The sequence below is a fragment of the Oxyura jamaicensis genome, chromosome 2, assembly GCF_011077185.1.
Source record: "Oxyura jamaicensis isolate SHBP4307 breed ruddy duck chromosome 2, BPBGC_Ojam_1.0, whole genome shotgun sequence".
Lineage (NCBI taxonomy): Eukaryota > Metazoa > Chordata > Aves > Anseriformes > Anatidae > Oxyura > Oxyura jamaicensis.
Window position 1 is genome coordinate 129,019,277 of NC_048894.1, and position 26,497 is coordinate 129,045,773.

At 44.7% G+C, this 26,497-nt stretch overlaps 1 protein-coding gene across 2 annotated transcripts in view; it reads left to right on the plus strand.

Moving 5' to 3' along the window:
- The first annotated feature begins 10,483 nt into the window (after nucleotides 1-10,483).
- ZBTB10 (zinc finger and BTB domain containing 10) overlaps nucleotides 10,484-26,497 on the plus strand; it is a 29,184-nt gene continuing 13,170 nt past the window's right edge. The window contains exons 1-3 of one of the 2 annotated variants that reach the window (XM_035317961.1): nucleotides 10,484-10,514; nucleotides 11,092-12,106; nucleotides 18,965-19,862. In XM_035317961.1, coding sequence (XP_035173852.1) covers nucleotides 11,117-12,106; nucleotides 18,965-19,862 — 1,888 coding nt within the window. In that variant the 5' untranslated portion in view covers nucleotides 10,484-10,514; nucleotides 11,092-11,116. Of the gene's footprint in view, nucleotides 10,515-10,770; nucleotides 12,107-18,964; nucleotides 19,863-26,497 lie in introns of those variants that run through there. The other variant, XM_035317962.1, reaches the window with a different exon arrangement.

The window sequence follows — 26,497 nt, forward strand, 5'->3', positions numbered from 1 at the left end:
GGTACGTCCTGGAAAAGCTCAGAACACGAATTCCAAAGCTTTTAATCAAGAAATTTTGCGGTAAAGAATCACATTGAAACAATGCTAAAAGCCTTTTTTTCCAGTCATCTCAACATTAAACTTTCATTTCCCATCGTTCCGTGTCTTGAAAGAGCCTGTCAGTTCAAGTGAAGATGCCTTGTTCTTTGCCACAGGCATGGCAAGCTGGTCACACTACATCTGAAACATACCAGCCAGAGCAGTCAGAGGGAAAGCATCGTGCTACACTGAGAGCTGTAGCACAGGAACTTCAGCCTAATGGAGACATCATGGGAAATAATAATAATAATTAAAAACAAACAAACAAAAAAAACACATTAAAAAAAAACAGATTTTTTTTTGGAAGTACATCTTCTGATGTAAAACAAAATTTCTGGCCAGCCCTAGACTGCTTTCTTGTCCTAGTCAGGAAAGTGGTGCATGCAGCATGAAGTTAGGCTCTTCCCATTCCTACCTGCATCCACAAACTAGACCTTGGGTGAATGACTTGCAAAGAAAGGGCAAAGAAAGTCTTGACTCCAGGTTCATCCCAACTCATGCAGCAAGTAGGAGAGTCAGCCAGGCACCTAAGATGAAATAAAAGTCACCCTTCAAGTAAAACAGTAGTCTACCTTACCTTACTCCAGGAGGGCTGGGATTCACCGTCCTGTGTATTAGCTGCACGGCTGACTCGGAATACCTCTTTGAACCAATTTCAGGAGCAAGCCATTTGCAGATTGATCTATATTTAGAGTTGTGCCAACAACACAATCCAGCTGTAGTGAAATATGACCCAAAAAAGGCTCTTAAAGTGAGCTGGGTAAATTAGCCTATTTTACAGCCAGGCACAGCTAGAGTCAATGATTTATAGTAAATCACTCACAATTCCGCAGCCCGCATCCGCTGCGGAAGAAAGAAAACAATAGAATAATCCTAAATAAGTAGTAACCAATTAAAAAAATGAATATATAATTCCTGTTGACCTGAAATAAACATTTCATTCATATTGGTGTAGATATTCAATTTTGAGCAGAAACAGTAACAAATGCAGCTTTCTATTACACGCTAGCCTATTCACGTTCTTCATTGCAGCAATACCCAATTGCTTTTCAGTAGTGCATTAAGCAACACATTGTTCTCCCTTCCTCTGCCCCAGGGGAGAGGTTTGCAGAATGATTTGCTTTGATAATTTGGGTGCTTTTCTTTAATGTATATGTTGCAATGCCTTTATATCATAGCGGCTGGTTAAAGAAATCCTGTTTGCATTTATACGATGATCTTTGTGATAGTCTTCAGCTCCTGAGGGAGTTCATTCCACTCTCTGGGACCAGACTTTGAAAACCTTTAACCTCCTGAGTGCTACATTGGGGCCAACGAGTAAACATTTTTTTTTCGTGATTTTTGCCCTGCTTTTCAGTCATGAGCTTTAGCACACCTTTTGGATCAGTGGTCTCCAAAGCAGGATACAGGCTCCCCATGGGGTGTGCAAGACAACCCACTGGGGTTTGTGGAGAAAACACCTTTTGTGCCATTAATAAATAAAATCAGTTTTAAACATTGTGTTTATTCCATCCATATTGCATCCTTTTATATTTTCTATTTCTGCTTATGTTTTATAATGTACATGGTATATCAGTACAGTAATACGTGTATGCAATTCATAATTAAATATACATATAATGGGGAGTGCGTGCTCAAATTTTACTATTGATAGGGGGGTTCGATCAAAAAAGTTTGGATACCTCTATCTGGATAACGGTTCCCTGATGATACCATGCCCTAACAACACAAACTAAGATCTTGAGTTTCTTTCAGTATTCTATGAATCAATGCAAAACCAAAGATAGTTGTCAAGCATACTTAAAAGAAGTGCTGTTGTGGAGAGTTGCTGTGACCTTCCCATGCTACGTGGATTTTCCTGGTGCCGGAGTCTCGTGCAGATACATTGTGGGACTGTGGTCTAACCAAGGGGTGGTAGGAATATGAGAAGATGGCAATACAGATCTGCCAGCACAAGAGTCGCCCACTCAAGCAGAGATAATTACACATTGATTGCTTTATGAGCTCCTATTTGGGTATCAGGGAAAAAAAACACAAATAAAAATTCTCACGAACTGTGGACTGAACTAACTGGGGGTTATGCATTCACACCAATTAAGCCGGAGTGGATGTGTAAATTCTCTGAGACATTTTCTGCGAGCACCACCTCCATCTAACTGAGATTTTTGACCCACGAGTTGATGCCATCACGCTGTGTCCTTAAAAATCCAACTGAATTGCCTAAATGAGCATGTGAATGCAGCTGGGTGACCAGTGCTAAGCGATCTAGCATTAGCACCTACTTTTGAAAGTGTTGCCTTCCTAAATTAAATCAAAATATTTCTGAGGTGCCAGTTGTAATTCTTAAAATCCTTGTGTGCGTGTGTCTGCAGGGCTCTTTTATTTACTCTGCTTTGACACAACTAGTTCACTTATGCCATATGCCTAATCCCTAAGAACACTTACAAAATAAACTTACAGAAAGCCGAGTAGGCACTCTGGTTTAATGCAGGTCGTACTGTAAATTCACCCGCTCTCTCACACACAAAAACGGCAAAATGCTTTCTAGTTTACTTGCAACTTCCAGAAACGCCTGACTAGTTACACACAGGTGAGCCTGAAGTCTTCCTGACTGAGCCAGAATTTTCCGAGCTTTAGATTTCACATTTTAGCAGTACTGTAAAAACAGATTTTCTTCCTAGTAAAAGCAGACATGGCTCTCTGAAACATCCTCTGGAAACAACTGTGTTCATGGTGGCAACATAAAGTTGCAACTTCAGGTGCACAGATTAATTGATTATTAATTAATAGCCTCTTCATACCATAGGGAGGAGGGAAATAAGGTGTTAAACAGGAGTACTTCAGGCAGGCACCAGCAATAGCTCACAGAAGGTGTCTGCTGACAGCAGGATATGATAGAGAAAAGGATATCAGCACCCAGAGCTTCTGGGACATGCTCCAGATCCATGCCATAGTGAAGGGAACAAGCAAAAATATTCAGGCAACACCTTGCCAGGCACTAAATGGGACACTCCAAGAAAGCCGTGGGTATTACTATAATTATGAATTAAATAGGGGAATGCAGGGGGTGTAAGGCCATCAACACTGCTTTGTGGGAGCCCATGCAGCGCTCTGTTGGTACGCACTTCAGCGTGGTGGTATGGCAGACAGCTTTGATGGGGTTGGAAATGTACATGAGGGAGAGGGATGGCACGAGGAGAGTGCCCAGGCTTTGCTGTGGGCTGCTTCTCTTGCGCTAGCGTGCTTTGGGAAAAGAGAAAAGGCAGCGCTGGGTTGGAGAATGACTTGTGACGTGGAAAGGGGACTTAAGTAAGGACAAAACTGAGCCTCAGGGCCCTGAGCCCACTCCCATCCTCCTGGGGGACTGGCTGCCTGGGCTCGGGGCCAGCTCTAGGGACAGTGCAGCTGGTGACCTTGGGGAAAACTCTTCCTGAAAGCTCTCCGGGAGGCCTCAGCAAGGGCTGTCCCTCCTTCCCCTCCTTCCTTACTCCTTCCTTAGGGCCTGTTTTTAAGTGGAGACTTCCCTCGGTCACTGCCCGAGTTGCATTGCAGATGCACCGCGGCCATGCCTGTGCATCGCCTGCAAAGGGTTCTGAGAAGAAAATGTTTCTGTGTCCATGTCTGGTGGTGGCGGTGGCCATAAACTTGCAACGGTAGAAACTGCAGCACCCTATATTGAGTAGATCATTAGTCATGTTTGAGAGTGTTGTCCTTGTTCCTTACTGACCTGGCATTAGCATCCTCGCTGACAGATTTCACTCAGTTTAAGGAACTCTGCTGTAAATTTGATTTTCTGAGTGATGAAAAACATCCTTTAAAAACATTTTTAAGAACTACTTGAATTCCCCCCAGCAAATATAGTTATAAATACAGCTGTTGTATAGAATTGCGGAGTTAACAAAGTGTGCCATAACAAACATGTTCATTTAGTGTTGTTTTCTTATCTTCTCCAGAGACATGGATTCACAAGGATCGTCTTACAAGGACTTTTTAATAAGCAAAATTTCCAAATTTCATTCCAGTCCATTACTGCATGGACTAAATCCACCCAGCTGAGGTTCTGCAGCCCATGATAACTGTAAGAACTGCTCACTAATTAATACGCGGACAAATTAATGGAGGCAGAGAGATGTTTTCTAGGAACTTTGGTAACATAAGACAGAGTAACACTGACCTGCTGGCAGATTTAGAAATCAGTGAAAATGAATAAGGTTATCTAGGCAAACAAGAGATGGAAAGCAGATATAGTAACAAAGGGATGGCTAAATTGGATTACCTGAAGTCAGCAGTCAGAAAGTTAGGAGGAGGCTGCACCCTGATTGAACAAGCACTGATCAAAGCCACGGGGAAAGTACTGTTGTTTAAACACCCCGAGCAGGAGCTTGGTGCTCTTGATTAGAGTGCATCTTTCACAGCTCATTCACTCCCTGATAAAGCACATCTGCCTGAGCTGCAGGCTGCAAAGCGCAGGACTGCTAAGGAGAACCACCAAAGAAACACAAGGCATGAAACACCAAGAATGGGGTATTTTTTCAGTGAGGCAGAACGGGAGATCCTATGGCTGTAGGAGCTGAGCTACATTCTAAGTAGAGGCCTGACCTGAAGACAGACAAAAAGGATCAGATCTTAATAAGAAAGAATCAATAAATGTTGTAAAAAAAGGATACATCACTTTAAAAGAGGGCCGAAAGTAAGAGGAAGTTCACTGCATTTGCTAAGGCTAAACTGTTGGTAAGGGTGTCTAAAAGCCCCAGCCTGAAAACACAAGGAAAATGTGTTTGTGAAATCTGTGGAGATTAGGAAAATACCAAAAAGGAGAAGAAAACAAAGTGGAAAATAGGCTCTGCAATGTATCTGCCATACAGCAACTGTTCGCCAAAGACAGCAGGGGAATCTGCGGAAGGGGAAGGAGTGGAGCTGCCACGTGTCCTCTGGCTTTGTCAAGGTGAGGGTGCAGCCAGCGGGGAAGGCTCTGCGACAGGACAGACGAACCTGGAAAGACAGCGATGAGAACAGCTGCTCACAGCCAGACAGACAAAACTCTTTACAAAGGCCTGTGTGCCACCGGGCCCCTCTAGGTTTAAGAGGAGTCATGTACACAGCAAGCATGAGAAAACGTGGAAACTAGGAACAAACACTGGACCCTGTGCTGCAACGTGAGCTTCCCTCCAGTGGTATAAAACCTGTGAGACACCAAGCCCCAAATGGACTGTCACTCGGCTGACAGATACCCTGCATTCGGGGCTGAGGTTCTGGATAAAACATTATGGATTTAATTCTGCAGGACTGCTGTCATTGATACTCACTTGTCAGACCCTTTTCACACTGATTTGAAGAACAAGAACGCTTTAAAAGGGTTATAAATTCCATCTTCAAGCACTACCAAAAAAAAAAAAAAAAAAGAGGAGGGGAGGGGGTGTATAAATTACATCACTGAACACTTTCAAATTGTTTTGTTGTGCCAGGCCAATACAAAAGCACTTAGTATAAAAGGGAACTAAGCCAAGAATGTGTAACAGAAAAGGCATGAACATGTTTGGAAGAGTTAAAATATCCAGCAGCATATGCAGGACTAAGTCATGCACTGGCATCGAGTTCGCAGACAGGTGTGCCAGTTGGTGACATTATCATTCTCCCAGTTGTTTCTGAACAGCCCTCTGCCGAGAGCTTCCAACCCCACAGCTCTGTTGGCAAAAGCAATGAGTGAGTGCTCACTGTGAGTGCTCCCTCACCAGCTTCCAACAAGTCAGATGGATTAACTGATGAGAGGGTATAAACTAACCTGCTCACTTGGCCTGGAGCAAATTAAAGACCTCTTAAACAAACCCTTTTACCAGCAGAGCTATGGCAGTGGTAACCGCGGCATCTGAGATGGAAAATGGCGAAATCTTCAACTTGCACAGATAGATCTGGAGCACAGTGTCTGTCCATGGACTTACAAGTATTCACTAGCGACAGCATTGTATATGCGTAACACTTGTCCATGTGTATGTTTTGTTCTGCAGCAAATGTAACACAAAGTAATGTAGTTATACTTAAAGTTCTGCTGTTGTGGACTAGCTTGACTCACATCACCTCCTACTTGCTCTGTGGTAAAAGTGCAAGGCAACAGTTATCAAGTGGTGGATGGCAAGTTTTAATTCACGATATCTTCCTGACCTGTCTGCGGTCACAAGGCGTGATTGTGCAAAATTAAGCAATTCACTGCATGTCCTGATTAAGGTTGTAAATTACTTTTCGCAGTATCACTGACAAGGTATTCCAAGAGGAATAACTGCACAAACTCAATTTGAGTTCAGTTTACTACAGAAACTGCTGCTGACTGTAACCCAAATAGTCTTCTGGGAGTTTACAAGTTCTGTTATTGGGAATGGGGCTTACACTTCCCAAAATCTTCTCTGGTAGTACTCTGGAAGCAAGGGTTGCAGCACAAACAGATGCACCTGTGCCAGCTTGAACCGCAATGAAAATTCAGCACAGGCACCTTCCCAAGACAGCTGAACCCCTGCCACCCTCCTCCACTCGGGTACCTCTACTTCAGCTGCACCTGGACGTGCAGCACAGACAGAGCCTCAGGCCAGTGACGGCATCGAGATTTGTGAGTCCTTTCTTCCCCGTGAGCTTCGAGATTTTCTCTTCCTGGTCCTTGTTCCGTGGAGTAGTGCTGCTCATACTACAGAGGGACTGCTTATGCTATCTATTTTCAGCTATAATCTATTTTTCCACTTTTGGCATATCAGGACAAATGTGCATTCACTTCTGCCACAGTACTAAGGCTCCAATCCAGCCATGCTCACTTTGTTGTGTGATCCCCACAGCAAATAATCCCATTCTCTAGAGTAATGCTTTTATTTGCGAGACAAAAGCGCCTCTCCTATTAGTGAATTTCTAGCTTCAAAAATCCCTTAACATGCAGAAGTATTTGAATTGAAACCTTCATGTGCCTGGGAACATAGATTTCCAATAATACAGAAGACATGTTAGTGGAGTTTCAAATCTCTAAAAAATAAAAATAAAAATAAAAAAATGTGAATCTTCTTTACTGTTTGGATATCTGTGGCAGAAATGTGCTCTAGGAATCAGATAACATCCCATCAGCCTTTGAAGACATCTTGGAGGAGCCAGCCTCATCGTGAAAACGGTTGTTAGGTCTTGGCAGGAACTTTGGGACACAAATCTCCCCAGAAATAACATGCTGTTAGTATCAGCAGCATTCTGCTGAAAATGCCACGATCAGTATACCCTGGAACCGCACGATGTCTCCCATGGCACGATCTGCTTCTCACCGATTTCTGTAAGAGTTGACTCAGAAGTTAAATATTCTCCTCAGCTGCGACCAAAGGAAACACTGGATGCGTGTATAAAGCTCCCTCCCCCTGTGGCTTGCATACTGTCCCCAGCCAGCAGGATATTCTACATCGTGGGTTACACAAGTATGAGACTTTAATTCTCAGGGTATCATACAACAAATGTTATCCTCTAAAAGCAAAAGATCCTTTTCTTTGTGTAGGAGCTTGCTGTTTGTTCACTGAAACCCTAATTCAGCAGAACATACAACCACGCTTTTAAATGTTTTGATGGAATGGACTTTAAGTATTATTACATATGGAATTTATCAGCGATGACATTAATCCACTAAGTAGCTCTAGAAACCTTTCTCCCCATACATATATATATATATATATATATACATACAGTGGGAATGCTAATCAGGATTGTATGCACTGTTCACTCCCTTTCACAGCATTACGCCCACTTCATTATTTTTAAACAAAGCAATGCCAGTGAGTGGCAATGGCATAGTTTGGATTTGGGTTATTCTAGATTTGGTGCAAGACAGCACACTGCAGCAGCAGCATATGCAACATGATGCATCGATTGTTAATTCCGCTCTCTCATGTGAGGCGTGAGAGCTCTTCATTTACAGGAAGCTGAAACAGTTTATGAATTATTATTTTTTTTTTTTAACTAATGAACCGTGGGAGATCTGTATGCCTGTCTGCAGTATAAGAGAAAGAAGCAGAAAGAAAGAACCAAGGGGCTATCAGAGAAACAAGAAAGTTGCATGCTTTACCCGTAGGATTAGATTTGAGACTGAATAAACCAATTTTTGCTGTCTGCAGGACTAAGGCAGTGAACCACTGAAGAGTTCTTTCCTATACTGTCCCATCAAAAAATGGAACAGGAAAAATGATTCTAGTTGTTGTCCAAACAGATGAACTTTGGTAATAAACACCACTGACTCTCAAGAGACTATAGGGAAAAAAGGTATGCTGAAAATCACCACAAGCTGCACATCAGTGATCATTTCTACCTAGGAACCTTAGTAGCATGTGGGTTTGACAGGGGAACTGAAAAACTGTTGATGAAGAAACAGTGGATTAATGTTAGTACAAAATAAATGCATTCTTGCTACAGCATCTCAGGATGCTTTTTGAAATATTTAGTCCCATCATGAATATAACATAAAACCGCATTTGCATCCAAGCAGTTTAAAATAAAACCTTCTGCAGCAAAGATAAGCGATTTAAATATTTTTTGTGACTTACTCAGTGACAAGAGTGCTATGCAAAAGTTGAGGTTACAGGGTGAGACCTGTGTCCATGAAGACATAAAGTATCAAATTCCCCAGTACAATATAAATCCTGTTGTCACAAGGCTATTAATGACCAATTAAATTAGCCACAATGGTTTGAGTTCCACGCGTTGAGCACTCTGAATGGAGGAACCCCTCGAAGGGAGCTGGCAAAGCAAGACAGCGGTGAGGTGATTTGGGAGGAGCTGTGCTACTAAATGTTTTCTGTGCAAACAGTCCAGGAGACTCCGAGATGTTGTCCCTGAGCAGCCTCATGCATCGCTGGGGCCGGCCCCACTTTGAACTACAGAGGTTTCTTCCAATCTAAATTATTTTATGATTCTCTATCAATTTTATTAGCATTCTAGATTACCCACTGCACTTAAATGCAGATTATCCGTGCACTCCAGCATCGGGACCTATAGCTCGTTATCCTCCAGCTCCTCCTGAGCATCCCAGTTCACTCTGAGATGTCCACTTCAAGCACTCAGGAGGGATGCAGGGTACGTTCCCTGACTGCAACGCCTCTGCATGAGTCCCAGCAGGGATTCTTCGTGTGAGCTCACGGCAGCCTGCACCGGTTTAAACATTCAGTAAGAAATAATCCATAGCACCACGCATTTCTTTAAACCCAATACAATTTTCAAACGACTAAGAAATTCGAATGTAGGCACTTGCAGAGGCAGCCATCGGTGATGGACGCGTACAGACAAGGACCATGAGCGGCAGGGACGTGGGAGCCCTGACACATCGCACAGCCCGGAGGTGGACGAGCTACCAGTCCCCTCTGCGCTTTATGGGCGCTGCACCGCGGGAAGCTTTTGCTTCGGTGGACCCAGGTTTGAATCGCTATCTCCACCCTGTGCCCCGCTGAGGCACAGCAAAGTTCATAATGCTTCATCTCCCGTCCCTCCTCTCACCCCTCGCCCAAATTCAGAGCATCCCTCCTGGAAATCCGACGCTGCCTTTGACGGTTTCCGTGTGTATCCATGGGCGACTCTCCCCTCACCCCTGGAATTGTAGGATGATTTTCTTAACCAGTGGAAACTAATTCTCTACCAAAACTCTCCTTTTCTCAAATAATTATTTGGAAGGAAAGTGATATACTGCCACTACCTACAGCACTTACAGCATTCACAACAAACTCTCCTCAGAGGATTAGGTCATTTCTCTGCCCGTGTCTTTCACGATAGTGAAAAGAGTGAGCTCTCCGAGCGCTTTGAGGCGGAGGTTGATCTTTTTTGTTACGGACCACGTGCAGACACAAAACCTGCGGCACCGTGCCTCCTCACCTCGAGGGGCCCGGGGCTGGGGGGTGCCGAGGGCCCGAGCCAGCCAAAAGGGCACTGCAGGCCCCGAAACACCATGAGCAGGGCAGGGGGCAGGGGGCGCGGCCGGCCTGTCCAGGCAGCCGTGCGGCCGTGGGTCTGCCCACGGGTGGAGCCGTAGCATCGTGGGGTGGTTTGGGCGGGAAGGGCCCCAAACACCACTTCGCTACAACGCCCTGCCACGGGTGGGACGCGTCCCACGAGGTCAGGCGCCCGGTGATGCCGTTGCTGTCTCCTCTCGCTCCTCCACTTGCGTTTGCCCCAGAACCTCTTGGTTTTGCCCCAACTCCCCTCACAAAACCGTCTGGTTTTGCCCCAAAACGCCTTTCTTCACCCATCTGCTCCCCCTTTTCCACGGGGCGCTCGGCTGCCGGCCATGTGAACCCTCCACTGCCGCTTCCTTTCACCGATTTCAGTTTTATTTCACTTTATTATTTTATTGTCCGCTTTAACCCCTTCGGCGCCGCCGTCGGGCGGGGCGGGCCCGGGGGCGGGGCGGGCTCCCCGCGCTGGCGGCGGCTGCGAGGCGCCGCACGTGCCCGGCGCCTAACGGTCCCGCACGCGCCCAGCGGGCGCACCGGCCGCTCCGTCAGGCGGCGGCGGGGCGGGCGGCAGTGGCGGCCGGGCGCTCCCCGCTCGCGTCGCCCGGGCTGGGCTGGCGGCGGCGGAGCACGGAGGGGCCGAGCCCCGTTAGCACGGGACGGGACGGGGGGGGAGAAGAAAATAGGGACGGGGAGGGGCGGGGGGGGGGGGGGGGGGGGGCCCCCCCCCGCGGGCCCCGGCCCCCCCCCCCCCCCCTCCCGTCCCACTCCCCCCCCTTCCCGCCGCCGCCGCCCCCCGCTCGCGCTCCCCCTCCCCTGCGGCGGGCCCCCCGGTGCATTGTGGGAGCGGTCCGTTGTTCGCTGTGCCATTCGACCTGATCCGGGGCCTGTCGGGACGGAAGCGCCGCCGAGCCGGATCCATTGTGGGCAGCCCGCGGCGGCGCCCAGCTAGGCCGGAGCCGGGGGGGGCCGGACTTTGTTTCCCTCGGCCGCCGCCCCCCTCAGCTCCCTCCCTCCCTCCTCCCCGCTCCCTCACGGCGGCCGGCGCCTCCTTCCCGCGGGGCGGCTGCGACGACGGGCGGGGGGCGCACGCCATGTTCGCGGAGATGAACCGGCGGACGCTGGCGTTCCGGGGCGGCGGCCTGCTCACCGCGGCGGCGGCTGCGGCGGCGGCGGCGGCGGCGACGGGCGGAGGAGGAGGAGGAGGAGGGGCCGGAGCGGGCGAGGCCTGGGAGCCGCAAGCCCCCGAGGCGCTGAACGGGCGCGGGGCGGACGAGGAAGTGGAGCTGGAGGGGCTGGAGGCCGAGGAGCTGGAGGCGGCCGGCGACGAGAAGGAGCTGCTGCTGCTGCCGCCGCAGTCCGCCGCCGCCTCGCCGCCCCCCGCCGCCGCCGCCGGCCCCATGTTCGCTGAGCGGAACCGCCGGACGCTGGCCTTTCGGGGCGGCGGGGGGCTCCTCGGCGGCCCCCCCGCCGCTAACAATGGCTGCGAGGCCTCGGCCTGGCCGCGGAAGCACTTCAACGGGCGGGGGGCGGACGAGGAGCTGGAGCTGGAGGGCGCCGAGGGCCTGGAGCCGGAGGGGCTGCTGGAGGGCAAGGAGCTGGTGCAGGACGGCGGCTCGCTGAGCGACAGCAGCGACGACGAGGAGGACGGCGAAGGGGGCAGCCTGGGCGACGGCAGCGGCGCCGAGGGCGGCAGCTGCAGCAGCAGCAGGCGGTCCGGGGGCGACGGAGGGGACGAGGCGGAGGGCAGCAGCGTGGGCGCGGGGGAGGGGGAGAGCATCAAGCACTTCCCGCTGGCTCGGCCCAAGTCCCTGCTGCAGAAGCTGCACATCTCCTTCCAGGGCTCCTGGCTCAAGGAGTTCCCATGGCTGTACTACTGCCAGGAGACCGGCCTCATGTCCTGCGCCTGGTGCACCGCCGCCGCGGCCGCCGCCGCCCCCCCCGAGCTGATCCTGGCCGGCGGCCCCGTCCCCGGGGGGCACGACGAGCTCTGCAAGGGCACCCGCAACTACAAGCGGGCCCTGCTGCTGCGGCACCACCTCTCCGCCGAGCATCGCCTCAACGAGCCGGGCAGCGCCGAGCAGGTAGGGGACGCGGGGGGGACGGCCTCCCCTTTCGCCCAGTTTTTTTTTTTTTTTTTTTTTTTTTTTTTTTTTTTTTTAATCCCCGCTTGCCCACGTGTACGGGCTCCTTTACGTGGCTTCCTGTGTTCGTCGCGGTTGCGGCCGGCCTCGGCGCATGGGGGCAGCGGGTGCCCCTCGCCGAGCCCGTCCGTCCGCCTGTGCGTCCTTCGTGCCGCCGAGGTAAGCCGGCGCAGCAGCGGAGGGCAGCCCGCGGCGCTGCACTGATTGAAGGCGCCGGGCACCACTTCCTCCTGCGGTCCCGGGGGAGGAGGGCAGCGGCCGGAGCTCGGCAGCACGAAATCCCGCTCCTTCGGCCTTCCCAATGCCCTGTGCTTGGTGTCTTGCTGCGCCTCCCTGGTTAAATCTTTCCGCCGAACGTGGTGCCTTAGATTGAGTTCCTTTGCCAGAAATCTGCAGTCGCAACTTGCTGTTTGTTTGAGATAAACATGTGGTTTCCCAAAAGTCGGTAATATGCCAGCTCTCCTCCAGTGCTTTCGGACTATGTGAAACTTCGTGCTCTCTGCCGAACTCAAAATTGCTGCGTTTCTTGGCTTCTCTTACACGTAAAGCAGGGCTAACTGAGAGCTTTTCATCCACATATGCTCTGAAGAGTAGCCTTGCCGAATCGCTAGCCTCCTGCAGCCTTTCTCCCGAAGGATGTCTGCACTGCAGAAGTTCGCTCAGATTGGCTAACTGGCAGTAAAGTTGCCAGCAGGCACAAGCTGCTGTGCTCCAGGTTAGGTTAGTGCTTGACCTGTCAGATAGAACCCGAGCTGTTAGCCGGAATTAATCCCCGACTGCTCTGCTCTCGCTGTTTAGAGCCAAGTTTTCATTAAAACGCCTGCTGTGGCTGCAGTGATGCATCTGGACTCCAACTCACAGTGCAGCACTTAAATAGAGCATGTCGCTCGAGCACTTTAAGGAGCTCAGGGTACCTTGGACAAGAGCTGCTATTCCAATGGTTTGGGTAGGGTATCAGAACGAGGGATAAAGCGTTAGGTGAGCATAGGTTTTCAAAGAGCCAGTCGGGAAACGGATACAGATCTAATTTAAAACTCCTGCAAGACTTTAAAAAAAAAAAAGTTACGAACTAATACCAGTTATCCAAAACAGTATTTTGTGTCTAGAAGTGCAGCGTTCGCATTTAAGATGAGTAATGCTGCCTCTACAGTAAGTGCATTCATGGACTGAAATTCTAGGGCCCCTGTTGTTACGCACGTCCCATGGCAGTAGGTCGCTTTATCAGTTTCCTGCAATCTGAGTTTTGCTATTCTCTGCAGTATTTTGGCCTGACTTGCCTGAAATACCTTCACCTTCTATTTTGAAGCTCTCATTTGTGAGTTCTTTTATCTCTTAACATTTCAAAAACATTCTTTTTGTTCAGCGTTAGTGTGGTATGTTCTGTGCCATCCTGTTGTGAATGATTACCCTGCAAAGGTATGTCCTGTTGCTGCACAGCCTCCATCTCACTAGATAATGCTACTTGGTGGCACAGTTGGAGGTTTCTCTCACAGCCCTTAGCTGTGTGTAAATAAAACATTCCAGGTGGTTTTTTTTGTTGTTGTTTGTTTGTTTCCTACTAGATTTAATGCTCTTTCCTTCTGACCTTCTATCCTTGTTGTATCACAACACTAATACTGGGGAGAAGGGAGGAGCGGGTAGAATCTTACCTCGCACATCACAGTAGCCTAAAAGTTAATGTATTGTTTATATTTGAAGATTAGCCTTTGACTGTCATGGGTATCTTCATAAAAATGAGCCTCTGCCTTTATACCACTGATAACTTTAGAAAAAATACTTGTAGTGACTGTAATAATGAATGAAAACAGTAGGATAGGTAAGATGTGTCAGTGGTTCTTTTGTACTTTTTGATGATAAGGTTTGGACAAAGTAAGCTTTCAGTAGCTCTAGAGAGTGGTGATTTGGAGTAGAAAACAGTGCTGGATGTGTCCCTGTGCAATTACACTTCAGTTAAAAACTGGCTACGAGGGAGGAATTGCAATTTTTCAAGAGTTACTGTAGGTTTTTTTTGTGGGGTACTTCTGGGTTACACTTGCCTTATTGCAAATATGATTAAGAATAACTGTTTTCTTTGCACTTTTTTTTAGCTTCCATATCCTTTCACATTTTTAATAGCACTCCAGCTTATCTTGATCCATATGTTTAATCTAATACCAAAACAGTAGCCATATTTTTATCTTAATGCCACGATGCCAGATACTCAGAACAAAAGTAGGTGATGTGTACCCTGACCGTATTCCCAATGTGCATAATGAGGCAGCAAAGCCTTTTAAATTTAATGAAATTTGGGAGAGATCTTTTAGTCTTTGTCTTAGAGACAACACATACGTATTCTTGACTTGACAAGCTTCAACTGCAGGGCATGTTTAGCAGCTGCTAATAAACATATGGCGCAGTGCCACTGTTGGAGAGCGGGAAGGAAATTGTAGGTGTTGAGACAGTAAAGCAGTGGAAATTTCTATAGGTCTGTTGGATATTACACATGAAGAAGTGAGCGATGATTTCAGTTTATTTTGGGGATACGTTTAATTTGGAATGCCAAAATACATCACAAGTGGTTGCAGCTGCTGTAATTCAAGGGTATGGAGCTGTCAAGGGTTGGTGCTTCTTCCTAAGACCAAAATCTTAACTCCTTTCTTTCTCATCCAGTTTTTCAAATAATCTATCTCCATGTTAAAGTTTAGAGAAAGATATAATTCAGCAAGAAACTGCCTTCATTAAAAAAAAAAAAAAAGAATTTGTGTATTTTTTAGTTTAAAAAAAAAAATGACACTTACTGGGAAATGACTGCACAATATTATAATTCTGTGATGAATTTAGATCCATGAGTTGCAGATTTATCGGCAGTTGTTGGTTCCTCTCTTTAAAGCTGTTTCTTAAACCTTTTTTTTTTTTTTTTTTTTCCTCTGGACATAATTTGAAGCTGAGCTTTGGAAATACTGCCAGAAAAGCTTTCTCCAGCCTAACAGGCATGTTGGTTTAAAGCAGAAGCTCTCCAAAAGGAGGAAGGCCTTTGATGTGTTATTTTTTCCATGTGAACTGTAATTGTTTGCTTTGTGTGAGCAGTGATGAATAGAAGTCGTGCTTCAGATGCAAAAGTGGCATTGTAGCGGTCTAAGTTAACTTCTTGAGTTACTCAGAGCAGAGCAGCGAGGAGGAAGTCAGGACCTCGGGGCAGTGACTCCCGCCTGCCCTAGCTTTGCACAGTGCTCCTACCCGACGTGGAGCCGCTCGACTGGGTGTTGGGCAGGGGCATAGCAGCTCCAAATTGCTGGGTTTCGAGTGATGCTGCAGCACGTCAGACAGCAGTGGAGCGTCGCGCGGGCAGCTGATAAGACTGTTTTACGAGATAATTTTCCTCTGTAGCTGCATGTGCCGAAGAAATTCCTGACAGCTCACTTTTGTTACAAGGTCCATTTTTTCAGGCTGTGAATTGATTTGGGGGTATAGAAAAGACACTGTAGAGCAAGGTGTGGTAATGGGGAATGGATTACAAAAATGTGGCAAAACTACTTTTCATATACGTACAGCTGGGGTGGAATCTGTGCTTGGGTTGTCTTTGCTAACCTCCCCCCGCTCTTGCTCCCAGGAGGCAGAGCGTACTGATGGCACAGGAGGGAAAGAAAAGCCATTTTCTAATAGCAGTTTTTCATCGTCTCTTTCAGCTGCTATTAGCTTGTAGGCAGGTTTAATTAGTGAGTTATACATATGAAAGAGTCATTTATCGTTGCGTATAATCAGAGACTAGTTAACTGGAACTGAGCTCAATACTGGTTTCTCTGAGCAGTTTGTGTTCTGTTAGACCACTTCTTCGTGTTGCACACGGAGTGAAGCTTTTCAAACTTACTCTGTAAGTTCCCCACGAGAACACGATTCTTCATTTTCGAGATTTCTGATGAGTTTATAAAGGTAAAGTAGTTGAGATAACTTCAGCCAGGGGAATGCTTTTGTCTGTATTCTGAAAACGTAACTTGACATCTAAGGAAATAATAGTTTGTGTTTTTCACCAGAAAAACATTACCCTTATGATGATTGCTATGAACATAATGGGGAAGCTTAAAGATAACTTTTCTTTGATTTTTTTTTTCTGTAATTATTTTATTGACTCTAATCCAGGAGATTGTGATGTACCTCTTCTGTACTGAGGGGAGATATTTGAAACTCTCCAAGGGGGTTATTACATTACTTCCATCTTTCTCATAGTAAATGCTAACGCTTGGTTTCCATAGACTTGTTAACTGTTGGGAAGTTAGGGCTTTCATTTTGTTTGAGGTGCAGCATTAAGGTTTGACTGCTCCTGTAGCAGCAGTTAGCCAGTTGTGTTCAATATTACCATCAGTGTAAAAGCAATCTTTATGCACCCCATTCTGTAAAGCTCTGGGTGCCTGGGGTAAGCATATCTCTTTGCCCCAACACCCCTCCATCTGTATTTCAGATGTTAGTTACACTTTGTCTCTTATTTCCACTCAGCCTTCTGTTTTCATAATGAAGACTTCAGCCTTCTTTCCTTGGCACATAAATCTGCAAGTCCTTCTTACCATGCTGGCTTGTCATTTTCTTAAAGAAAAGATGCATTGTAAATCTCACTTTTCAGCTGGATTGGTTGCATACACATCCTCAGTTAAAATGTACTCTATCACTTCTCTGTAATCAGACATTGTAAAAAAGACACTGTAATCTGCCTCCCGCAGATTATTTTTAAGCTTTGTGTGCCATTTAACATGTTCCCAGATAATGAAATTCTATCAGCTATTGTAGCCTGTACCCGACATGTGCTGCGTACGATGCAAGCCAGTGATGTTTGATTTGGACTAGAATGACAACACTTTGGTACCATCATTTTTGTTTTAATCCGATCCAAAGTCAGGGCAATTGGCACTTCAAAACTGCACAGTGCTGCACTGCTGGGCAACAGCAACTTGGTCCAGATCTGAAATCCTCAGAACTTAATGTCACAGTTGCTTGCACATCAGGGATGTCATTCCCATTTCAGTGCCCTGATCTGGGGGAGTACTTGCTTTTGTCAGAGAGCATGTACTAAAATGCATTTTTTAAAAAAGTGTAAAAAATTATATATTTAAAAAAAGCTGAGGCTGGACAATGATCTGTTGGTTGTTTTCATGTAAAAACCTAATTGCTGCTGGGTGCTTTCTGAGAAGAGATTTAGAAGCAACTTCAGTGCAACAGCACACTGAACTTTGTCTGCACGAGATGCTGAAAACTTCCTCTCAGTTATGTTGGGCATTATTTGCTGCTTATAGATGTAAAATCTCTTTTTGGAGGCAGTAGTTAAAACCTCAGTTGTTCGTTTGGCATCCCAGTGATCAACACTGGGACGGTATCCTGAGGCGAGTACTGGTTTAATGCACTAATTCCTGTGTAGTGGAAGGTTGCTTTTTGATACAGCTGCTGTAGTCCCAAAATAAGGGGAGTACTTTGCTTTATGAAGTATTTTAGCCCCAGTATACATTATGGGTACCTGAAAACCCATTACCTGTATCTGACCTGTAATGTTGAGGCAGTGGAGCTTTTAATGCCTCTAACTTTTCTTTAGTTGTGAGTCTCTGTTTTGTTTTTAAACAGAGGAAACAAACAAAAGGCATCATTGGCAAAATATACTCTCATTCAGAATCACTTTGGAGCCAGCCAGTTTTGAACTGTTCTGATTTGCTAGAAAAGAAGAGAGAGTCTTAGAGATACAGCACAAAAACAGCCCTGTCATCATCAGTGCTCTCGATGGCAGCACCGATCAATCAATATAAGTATGGTCCCAAACATGCCAGTCTCTGTTACTTTCTGCTTGCTTCTGGCTGCTTCTTTGTACCATATCTGAATCATCACCGTCTAAACATCAGTTACAAATTGCCCAAGTGCTGTAAAGACCTCTTGTTACTCATCAGCCTCTGCCTGAACTAATCTTTAATAACTCATTTCTTGGTGTTGGATTGTTTGATGCTACTGTTAGGAGATTTTTGAAGTCGCTTTTGAGATCTCTTCTTGGAAAGGTGGTGGAGAGGCACATCAGTATGTATCGTCTGAATGGTTGAATATTTAGCATATAAAGATGTCACTACTAGGAAGTTTCAGTGAAGTTTGAATCAAGAAAATCTTAGATAATGTCGTTTAACTTTTGTTTGGTCACCTGCAATATTCTGTCCACTTGTGTTCTGAGACAGCTATTTAATACTAAACCTGCACAGGAAGAAAATAATTTTTAAAAGCACTCTAATTTGTAGAACTGTAGAAGAAATATAGCTGTTGTTATAACTACTCTGACAATATGTTTTCTTTAGAACGTATAAAACAGGCATAGGTTGGGCGATAAGAAGTTATATATTCATCTCTCAGCCTGAGCAAATGTTGAATCCGTTATCAGGGTTGTCTTTTTACCTGTTTAAATAGAGAGTTCTAAGCAAAAACAAAGAACTGGGTATGTGAGAACCACATAGTTAAATCTTAGGAAAGGGGCTCCACATCTTTAATGTATATGGGTTAGCAAAGACAAGTACTTTGTGCTCAGCTAAATCTAACCTTACTTTTGGCCCAAATTTTATTTCCTTTGTCCTTAAGGCAATTCTGCTAGTTCTGTTTTTGTTCCAAATGGGAGAGTGGGGGGCGGAATGAGAACGTGACTCAGTTTACAGAAGTATTTTTTAATTATATATTCCAGACAGTCTTTATGACCAAGATTATTAATATATATATATTTCTAAGTTTAGTTCCATATCCTTATAATAGCATTGTATGATTAAGGAGAACATTCATTAAGAGCTAATTATGTTTTTTTTCTAATTCCAGGAGTCAGAGTTACCGTCAGAACTGAATAATGAAGGATACTGTGATTTTAACAGCAGGCCAAATGAGAACTCTTACTGCTATCAGCTCCTGCAAGAACTAAATGAACAGAGGAAGAAAGGCATTCTTTGTGATGTCAATATTGTGGTGAGTGGGAGGGTCTTCAGAGCTCACAAGAACATCCTGGTTGCAGGCAGCCGCTTCTTTAAGACTCTGTATTGCTTTACAAACAAAGAAAGCCGTAACCAAACCACTGTTACCTATTTAGATGTTGTTGCTGTTCAAGGTTTTTCTGTCATCTTGGACTTCTTGTATTCCGGTAACCTCGTGCTTACGAGCCAAAATGCCATTGAAGTGATGTCGGTGGCCAGCTACCTTCAGATGACGGAGGTTGTCCAGTCTTGCCGCAATTTCATTAAAGATGCCTTAAACATAAGTATTAAATCAGAAGCTCCGGAGACCGTTGTGGTGGATTATAACAGAAGATCTGTTAGCAGGGATGGTATGTCTCCAAGGGATCAGAAAGTTGCCAGTTTCTGGGCAACACGAAACCTTACCAACTTAGCAAGCAGCATAAAAACTGAGAACGATGGTTACTCTATTGATGAGGCCCAAATTGAAAGCTACCAAATGAATGACTGCAGTTGGGTCCAGGACAGTTCACCTGAAATGGCTGAAAACGAATCTCAAGGCGAGGGAAAAGTTTTTGTGTGGAATGACATGGGCTCACAGGGACAATCAGTTCAAGAACCCGGAAAAGCAAGAAGGAAAAACCAAACCGCAAAGAGATTTATTTATAATATACCACCTAATACTGAAGAGAACTCAGAAGATTGCTCAGTGTTGCAACCATCAGTCCCGTATCCAGAAGAAGATTTGTCATTTATTAAAGAAGAAGCAGGTAAATATCGTGTAGTATCAGTCATATTATTTGAAAACGAAATTTTTGAATAAAGTACACACCAATATAATTTTTATAAGGCTATGTTAGGATCTTTTACTAAAAATTAGCACACAATTAGCACACTACTGCTTGTTGTAAGGATATCTAGGAAAACGCACAAGGAGTAATCCTAGCTAGTATAATATTAACTCTTACAGCAGGTAGATTTGAGAAGCAGATGGGAAAGAGATGCCACAATGACTTACAGTAAAGATAATACCTTATTGTTGAACTGTTTTTCCAGCAAAGCTTGAAATGTGACTTAATTCACAGTGTTTTGATCTTTTTTTTAAAGAATATTGGTTAATGTAAGTGCTAGAATAAACTTTAATGTATGTAAAGATAAATACAGTCACAGAATTCTAAGTAGACTGTTCGCAGTGTATTTAGAATTCAGGGTAGTATAGCTTTTACTTATTACTGTATCATACGAGTAGCTGAAACACATACTTAAGATACTGCTGTTTACCTGTATCACTTCCAGGCAGATTGGCAGCTTTGAAAGTGTGACTCTGAATTTCACAGTTGACTCCCAAATAGAGTTAAATTAAAGGTAAAGGTAAGACATAGCTGGAACGAAGTTCTTTAGATGTGTCTGTTTCTAAAGCCTTCTAAAATGAATGGCCCCTTCAGGCATCTCAAGAGACTGTAGATGTCCTCTGCCTCCCGGGCTCATATGGTAGAATTAAGAGGATAATAACTTAAGGAAAAAAAAATCACTCAGACCTGTGGGTGTATTTTTGTATGCCAGTGACAAAACAGAGTTGAAAGCAACCTGAGTTCTCAGGAAGGCCTAGAAACCTATATTCATTTTGGCGGAAGGAGGGATGACCTTAGCTTCTTCCTGTACCCCCAGTCTTGTTGAAAAACAACGTTGAAGTAATCCAGATCAGTTCTTCTGGGGCCCTGAAGCCCCTCCGCCTGCTGTTCTGTGGAGCCCTTCTCTGTTGCTGGCAGCTGCTGAGGTGTGAAGAGGCAGTGGGTGGGTAGCAGTCCAGCAGAGGGCACGTGGTGCCTGTGCTGTGCTGTACCAGAACAGATTTGTGTATCGTGTATACGTGAGCACCGCGATGGCATGTGACAGTGGAGTGGTGCAGACGGGAGCTATGGATATCTCTATCTGGTGGGAGCAGGAGCGGGCAGTTCAGGAGACGTCTGTTGTCAGCAAGTGGCACTACGGGAGCAGATCTGGAGAAGCAGCTGTGCTGGGGAGCTAACACCAGCTCTGTGAGTGTAAAGGGGGGTTGCTTATCTGCAGCCTTCATCTCTGAACTCAGGGTAGGTCCTCACTAGCTGTTCAGTTCGGCTTGAACACTCTTGTGAGGAGAATTTTCCGATTTTCTCTTAGTGTACTTTGATTCACATTGGAGCATTCTTGGGCTGCACAGGGTTTCTTCTGCGTGAAATGAAAATGAAAGCCGTGTTTGAGAAACGTGCCTATTGTATGTCAACCACAAACAGCTGTTGGGTCTGCAGCACCAGGTTCGATACAGCCTGAAGTAAAACAGCTAGAGCTGTGTGTAGTGGGGATGTTGAGTCTTCAGCACCCAGATAGCACATCTGCCTGTGCCACACTACTTGCAGAAACATGTTTAGCTGGAATGGCATGAAAAAGGGCAGCAGAAAGTCTGGAGCAAGAGTGGGGGACCTGAGGTGCATAAATACCAAGTTCCTGACACAATTTAGCTTGTGGGTTTTTTTACTTCTGATTTATTTGGGGTAGACAGACAACTTTTTTTTTACTGTTGGAAATATCGCAGAGAATAAGTATACATCTAACAAATGGTGTCTCCTGCAACAAAAATAAATGCTTGTACACATTCTACAGAATTTGAACAGCTGTTCTGGACCTTTCATGTAGGAATAAGGGATGATGGTGGCAATGCAATAACGATCGAACAAGTTCTGAACTTGCTCAGTTTTTTTGGGACAGAAACACCAAGGTTTCCAGTCATTCATTGTTCTGAAGAATTAAATTACAAAATATATTCCGTGCAACATCTTGATGGAAAGAACTGTGTTGGAGGTGTGGGTCACAGTGAATTTGTGCTGAGGTGTCTGTCCAAAATCGTTGAAAGCTCTGTGATTGTAGGGGCTAAGTTTAATTTTTTTTATTAAACTATAAAACAGCGTCAGTTAATGATCTCCTTGGTATTTTGACTGCAACATAAGTGGTCACAAGCACATAATTAAATCTTTTCTATTAGTTCTAGAACTATTTAGGAAGCCATATCTAATATTTTTATATTAAGACCTTCACTTTTATGAAGTTCCTTTGTGTATGTGTGTTGTTTGAAATGAGGAGATGCTGGGAGTAGAGCTTGGTACCGCTTACTTTCAGCTGTTCTCAGTGCTTCAGCAATCAACGTTCTTTCTCCTCTGCTGCTTGCTAGCTTTTCCTTTGCTCTACTTGGGTGATAAGTGCATTTGTTCTGTAAAACACTCTTCTTTAATGGCTCCCTCCAGCCCCAAGAAAAGGTGCAGGAGGGAGGAGGAAAAGGGATAAAGAATGGAGAATTGGAAGAATGTCAAGAATGGGTTGTAGAATAACCTGCAGGTTATATGATAACTTCTCAGTTGTGGATTACATTTCCTGTGGAGATGAAAATCTACAAAAAAAAAAGGCACTGGGAGTTAAAAATCCACAAAAAAATGTTTTCTGGAACAGTTTTAAAACAATGCAGTTAGAAGAAAAAGAATGGTAAATTCTTGTGATGCAAGCTAAGCAATATACTCTCACTGTCCCTTTGGCTGCTAAAAGAGAAAATGAGCTTCTTCTGTTACGCTTTGTAGTATGCTGCTGGGGATAACTAACACCAGCTGTGGTTATTAGATGTCTGATTACATGCAAAGTGAGTTGCCTTGTCCTTGATTGTGGTTTTAGGTTGTTTGGCTTTTCTGTGAGGGGAGAGAAATACCATAGGCGTGGTGGGAGGGAAGCTAGTATAAGAACATTCCTCTCATTACAAAACTTAAAAACCAAAACAGGAAAAAAAAAATGAAAGCCACTACCTTGAATTCTGTAGTAAATGGACTTTCCAGTTGGGTACTACTAGGTAAATGTTAGATAACAATAAAAGTTTTCTGAGCTGTCACGTCTTGTCCCAGTAAAGCAAACGTGCTAAACTGCTGCTTGCTGAATGTGAGTTTTCCTGCAGACATCCATCCATAAGGGTATGTCAGCTTCTCCTTCCTCTCACCCTGCATTGCCATTGAGTTTATATTTAACACCTTTCCTGCAAGAGGTAGCACTTTGGGCTTCAAATAACTCCATAAAGCTGAGATGGGTTTTAAATTCAATGTGACGTTTTACTTCATTTATCTGCTTTTGCTGAAGCCTTCAAGCATTCTCCAGTTTTAGCTACGTTAATTAAAATAGCCGAGCTTCTCCCCACTGAAGGTACCATCCATCTCTCCATTTTCTGTTCTGGTTGATAATCTGTTAAAAATGTCTGCTCTGTTTACAGCCACGGTGCATCCCACAATTAACCATTTACCATGGTGGAAGTAGCCGTGCAATCAGTCAGTACCTCTGGGTCAGTTTGCAGTTCTTAAAAGCTCAGTGATTCTAACTGGTATTTTTAGCGTCTGTTTATAAGTTTATTACCACTTCTTGAATCTGTTTTTCATTTGGGCTTGGTTTTTGGAGTGTGTGTCCTATTCTTAGGTTTCAGAACACAACTGAAGTACTGCTTATGCTTTCCAGAGCTGACCATGTTGATTCGTACGGGCACTTTATTGGAGTATTCCAGTAGCTTTACTACGCTAACACTGGATCACTTGTTAGCATGATTTTCAGGCCATATAATGCTGTTAGGCATTGGATCGGGGGGGGCGGGGAGGGGAGTTTAAGGCAAAAGATAACAAGGACAGGATGAAAACAGCCTTCTGTGGAACAGGAGTTTTCTGGATAATTCTGTAGGAGTTCTTAAGAGTTTGAATTCAGTTTGCTATAAAAGCAACTATTTTTCCAGTATGTTACAAGCAGTGTCTCAAGCTGCTTACAAAAACGTAGTGCTAGTCAGAGTTCCTGTCATATGCTGCTCCCTCAAGTCATGACTCGATCAGGACTTTGCAATAAGAATGGGTAACTTTGTATTTAAAGAAATGGAAACTGATGGACTTATCTAGACACACACTTTTTGTAGAGGTAAGTCCCATTTGACTGTCTGATTTAGAAAGAAAACAAAAATATTAGGAAACTAAGCTTATCCCTCTTCTTTCCTGATTCTGACTCTGTCAGATCTTCCTCAGATGTCTGGCTGATACCCTGATTGAAAGATTTAAGTCGCTTAATGGACGTTTAACCTCTCTATGTGCTTCTTTTCTTGTGTAAGTTGGAAATTAAGGCCCTGGGGGGTTTGAAAGGCACCTAAAGAGAGTACAACACCTGGGAGTCAACTGCTTCCCTATCCAGTAAATTTACCTCTCCTTGGGATGATCCTGAAGATGAGTAGATTCTCATGGAATGGACAATCGCTGACCTCATAACTTTAAGGAATGTTTTGTGTATTCATATGTTGTTTTTTTAAAAAAAGTCAGGGCAGGTGGGTTGGGGAAGAAGGTTACGTGGTGTCCACGGGCACTTGGATTCCAGATCAAGATTTGTACTGTCATCTAATTACACAGACTGTTCAAGGTCTGCTTTTTGCTTTTACCATCTGCCTGTAAAACTTTTTTTTTGTCTCAGTGCAATTGAAGCATAAGCAATACATGCAGTTCTAAGAAGTTATCGATCTGAAGTGTTGACTTGATCTTTCCAATACCTCTACTATTTATGAAATAGTGATGATGTTGCAAACAACTACATAAATAAAGAAAAACAGGGGCTGCATATCTTGATTCATTTGGGGGACACAGCTCCAGCTGTAGAAGTGAGCTGTGCTGTTACTTCAGCTGCATTCCCTCCTGCAGCTCAGTAAGTCGAACCAAATTCATTTAATCATATGCTGAGCCATGAAAGTATTTTTGATCCAGAAGTTTCAGATACTCTTTGATTGTAGATGACTAGTGTGGTGCTTTTTTCTGAACTATCATGAAGATAAGAGTACAACTTCCCTTAAAAAGCACTTTCTTTTCCTCCAGATAACCATTACCCTAAAAAAATAAGGGGACTGTGGATAAAAACAAGACTTTATTTCCTGCATTCTTGTCTTCACATGCATCCCCCCTCCAAGATAACATTTATGAAGCTAAAGGATAGGCAAAGGACTCTTAGTAATGGCTGTTTTCGCTGACATGGTACAGAAAAGCAACAAGTTCCTTATTTAACCTGCAGGTTTTCTGCCTTGATGGGCCTGTTCAGTTCAGTTAAAATACCACAAGCCCCTGTGAGAGTTTCTGTGCTAGTGTGACCTCGTCACATAAGAGTTCCTAGGTATGAATTGATCAATTGCTGTTCAGTTCCTTGGATGTAGCTTGTTTTTTGTTGTTTGCTGTTCTTTGGTTGTTTGAGGGAAGGTGTAGGTCACCCTCAGAGTTGGTAGCTGTAGTGTAATAGGTTGCAAGTTTCAAGTGGCATGTTATTAGGACTAAAATCACTCCTTTCAGCTCTGTTTTCAGTTTTTCTTTACTGCTGAGGTCTGGCTGCTCATGCTCCGTGTGCTGGGTGAATTCTGGAACTGTAGAGGACTTCGAGTAGTTCTGTGGGATACAGGAGAAGTAGGCAGCATTTCTTTTTTGTGCCAGTTTCTGGCAGGTATCAGTAAATATACCCAACCAGAAATATGTTAATATTGTAGAAATTTCATACTATAAGCAGAATACTATGGTGTAGCAAGTTTATATTACGCTTGTTTGGGAGGGTTTTCTTTGATTTTTTTTTTTTTTTTTTTTAGCAGATCTGTATTTTTACAGATCTGTGCCTCGCTCTTGTACCTTGTGTTTCACAGAATCACAGAATAGTCTAGGTTGGAAGAGACCTCCAAGATCACCGAGTCCAACCTCTGACCTAATGCTAACAAGTCTTCCACTAAACCATATCCCTAAGCTCTACATCTAAACGTCTTTTAAAGACCTCCAGGGATGGTGACTCAACCACTACCCTGGGCAGCCTATTCCAGTGACTAACAACCCGTTCAGTAAAGAAGTTCTTCCTAATATCCAGCCTAAACCTCCCCTGGTGCAACTTTAGCCCATTGCCCCTTCAAAGCTCTGTGTAAAGACAAAATCTCTCAATATTCCTGGACAAAGTCAGGCTTTGGCAAAGTCTGTCTGGAACGAATGAAGCTGAGATAGCCGTTTAGCACAAGAACACAAGGGTCAGTTGTAGCGCTTCTGCTTCTTAGATTGCCTGCAATTAGAGAAACTAGCATAAATTGAAATACTCCTTCCTTAATATTTCCTTTCAACTATTTAGTATAAAAAATGTTCTGTTCAAAACCGTCTACATAGCAATGGTACCTGTGCTTATGTCCTTCCATAAGAATAAATATAAATTAATACATACTGGTTCTTGGTGTATTTGTCTTGACTAGAAGCGATGCTGTGATCAGTGGGGCAGCCTAGCAGCAGTGAAGGCTGGCCCTGTACTGGCAGAACTAGCAAGAACTAGCAGAACTAAGCAGCAGAACTGGCAAAACTGGCAAGTCCCC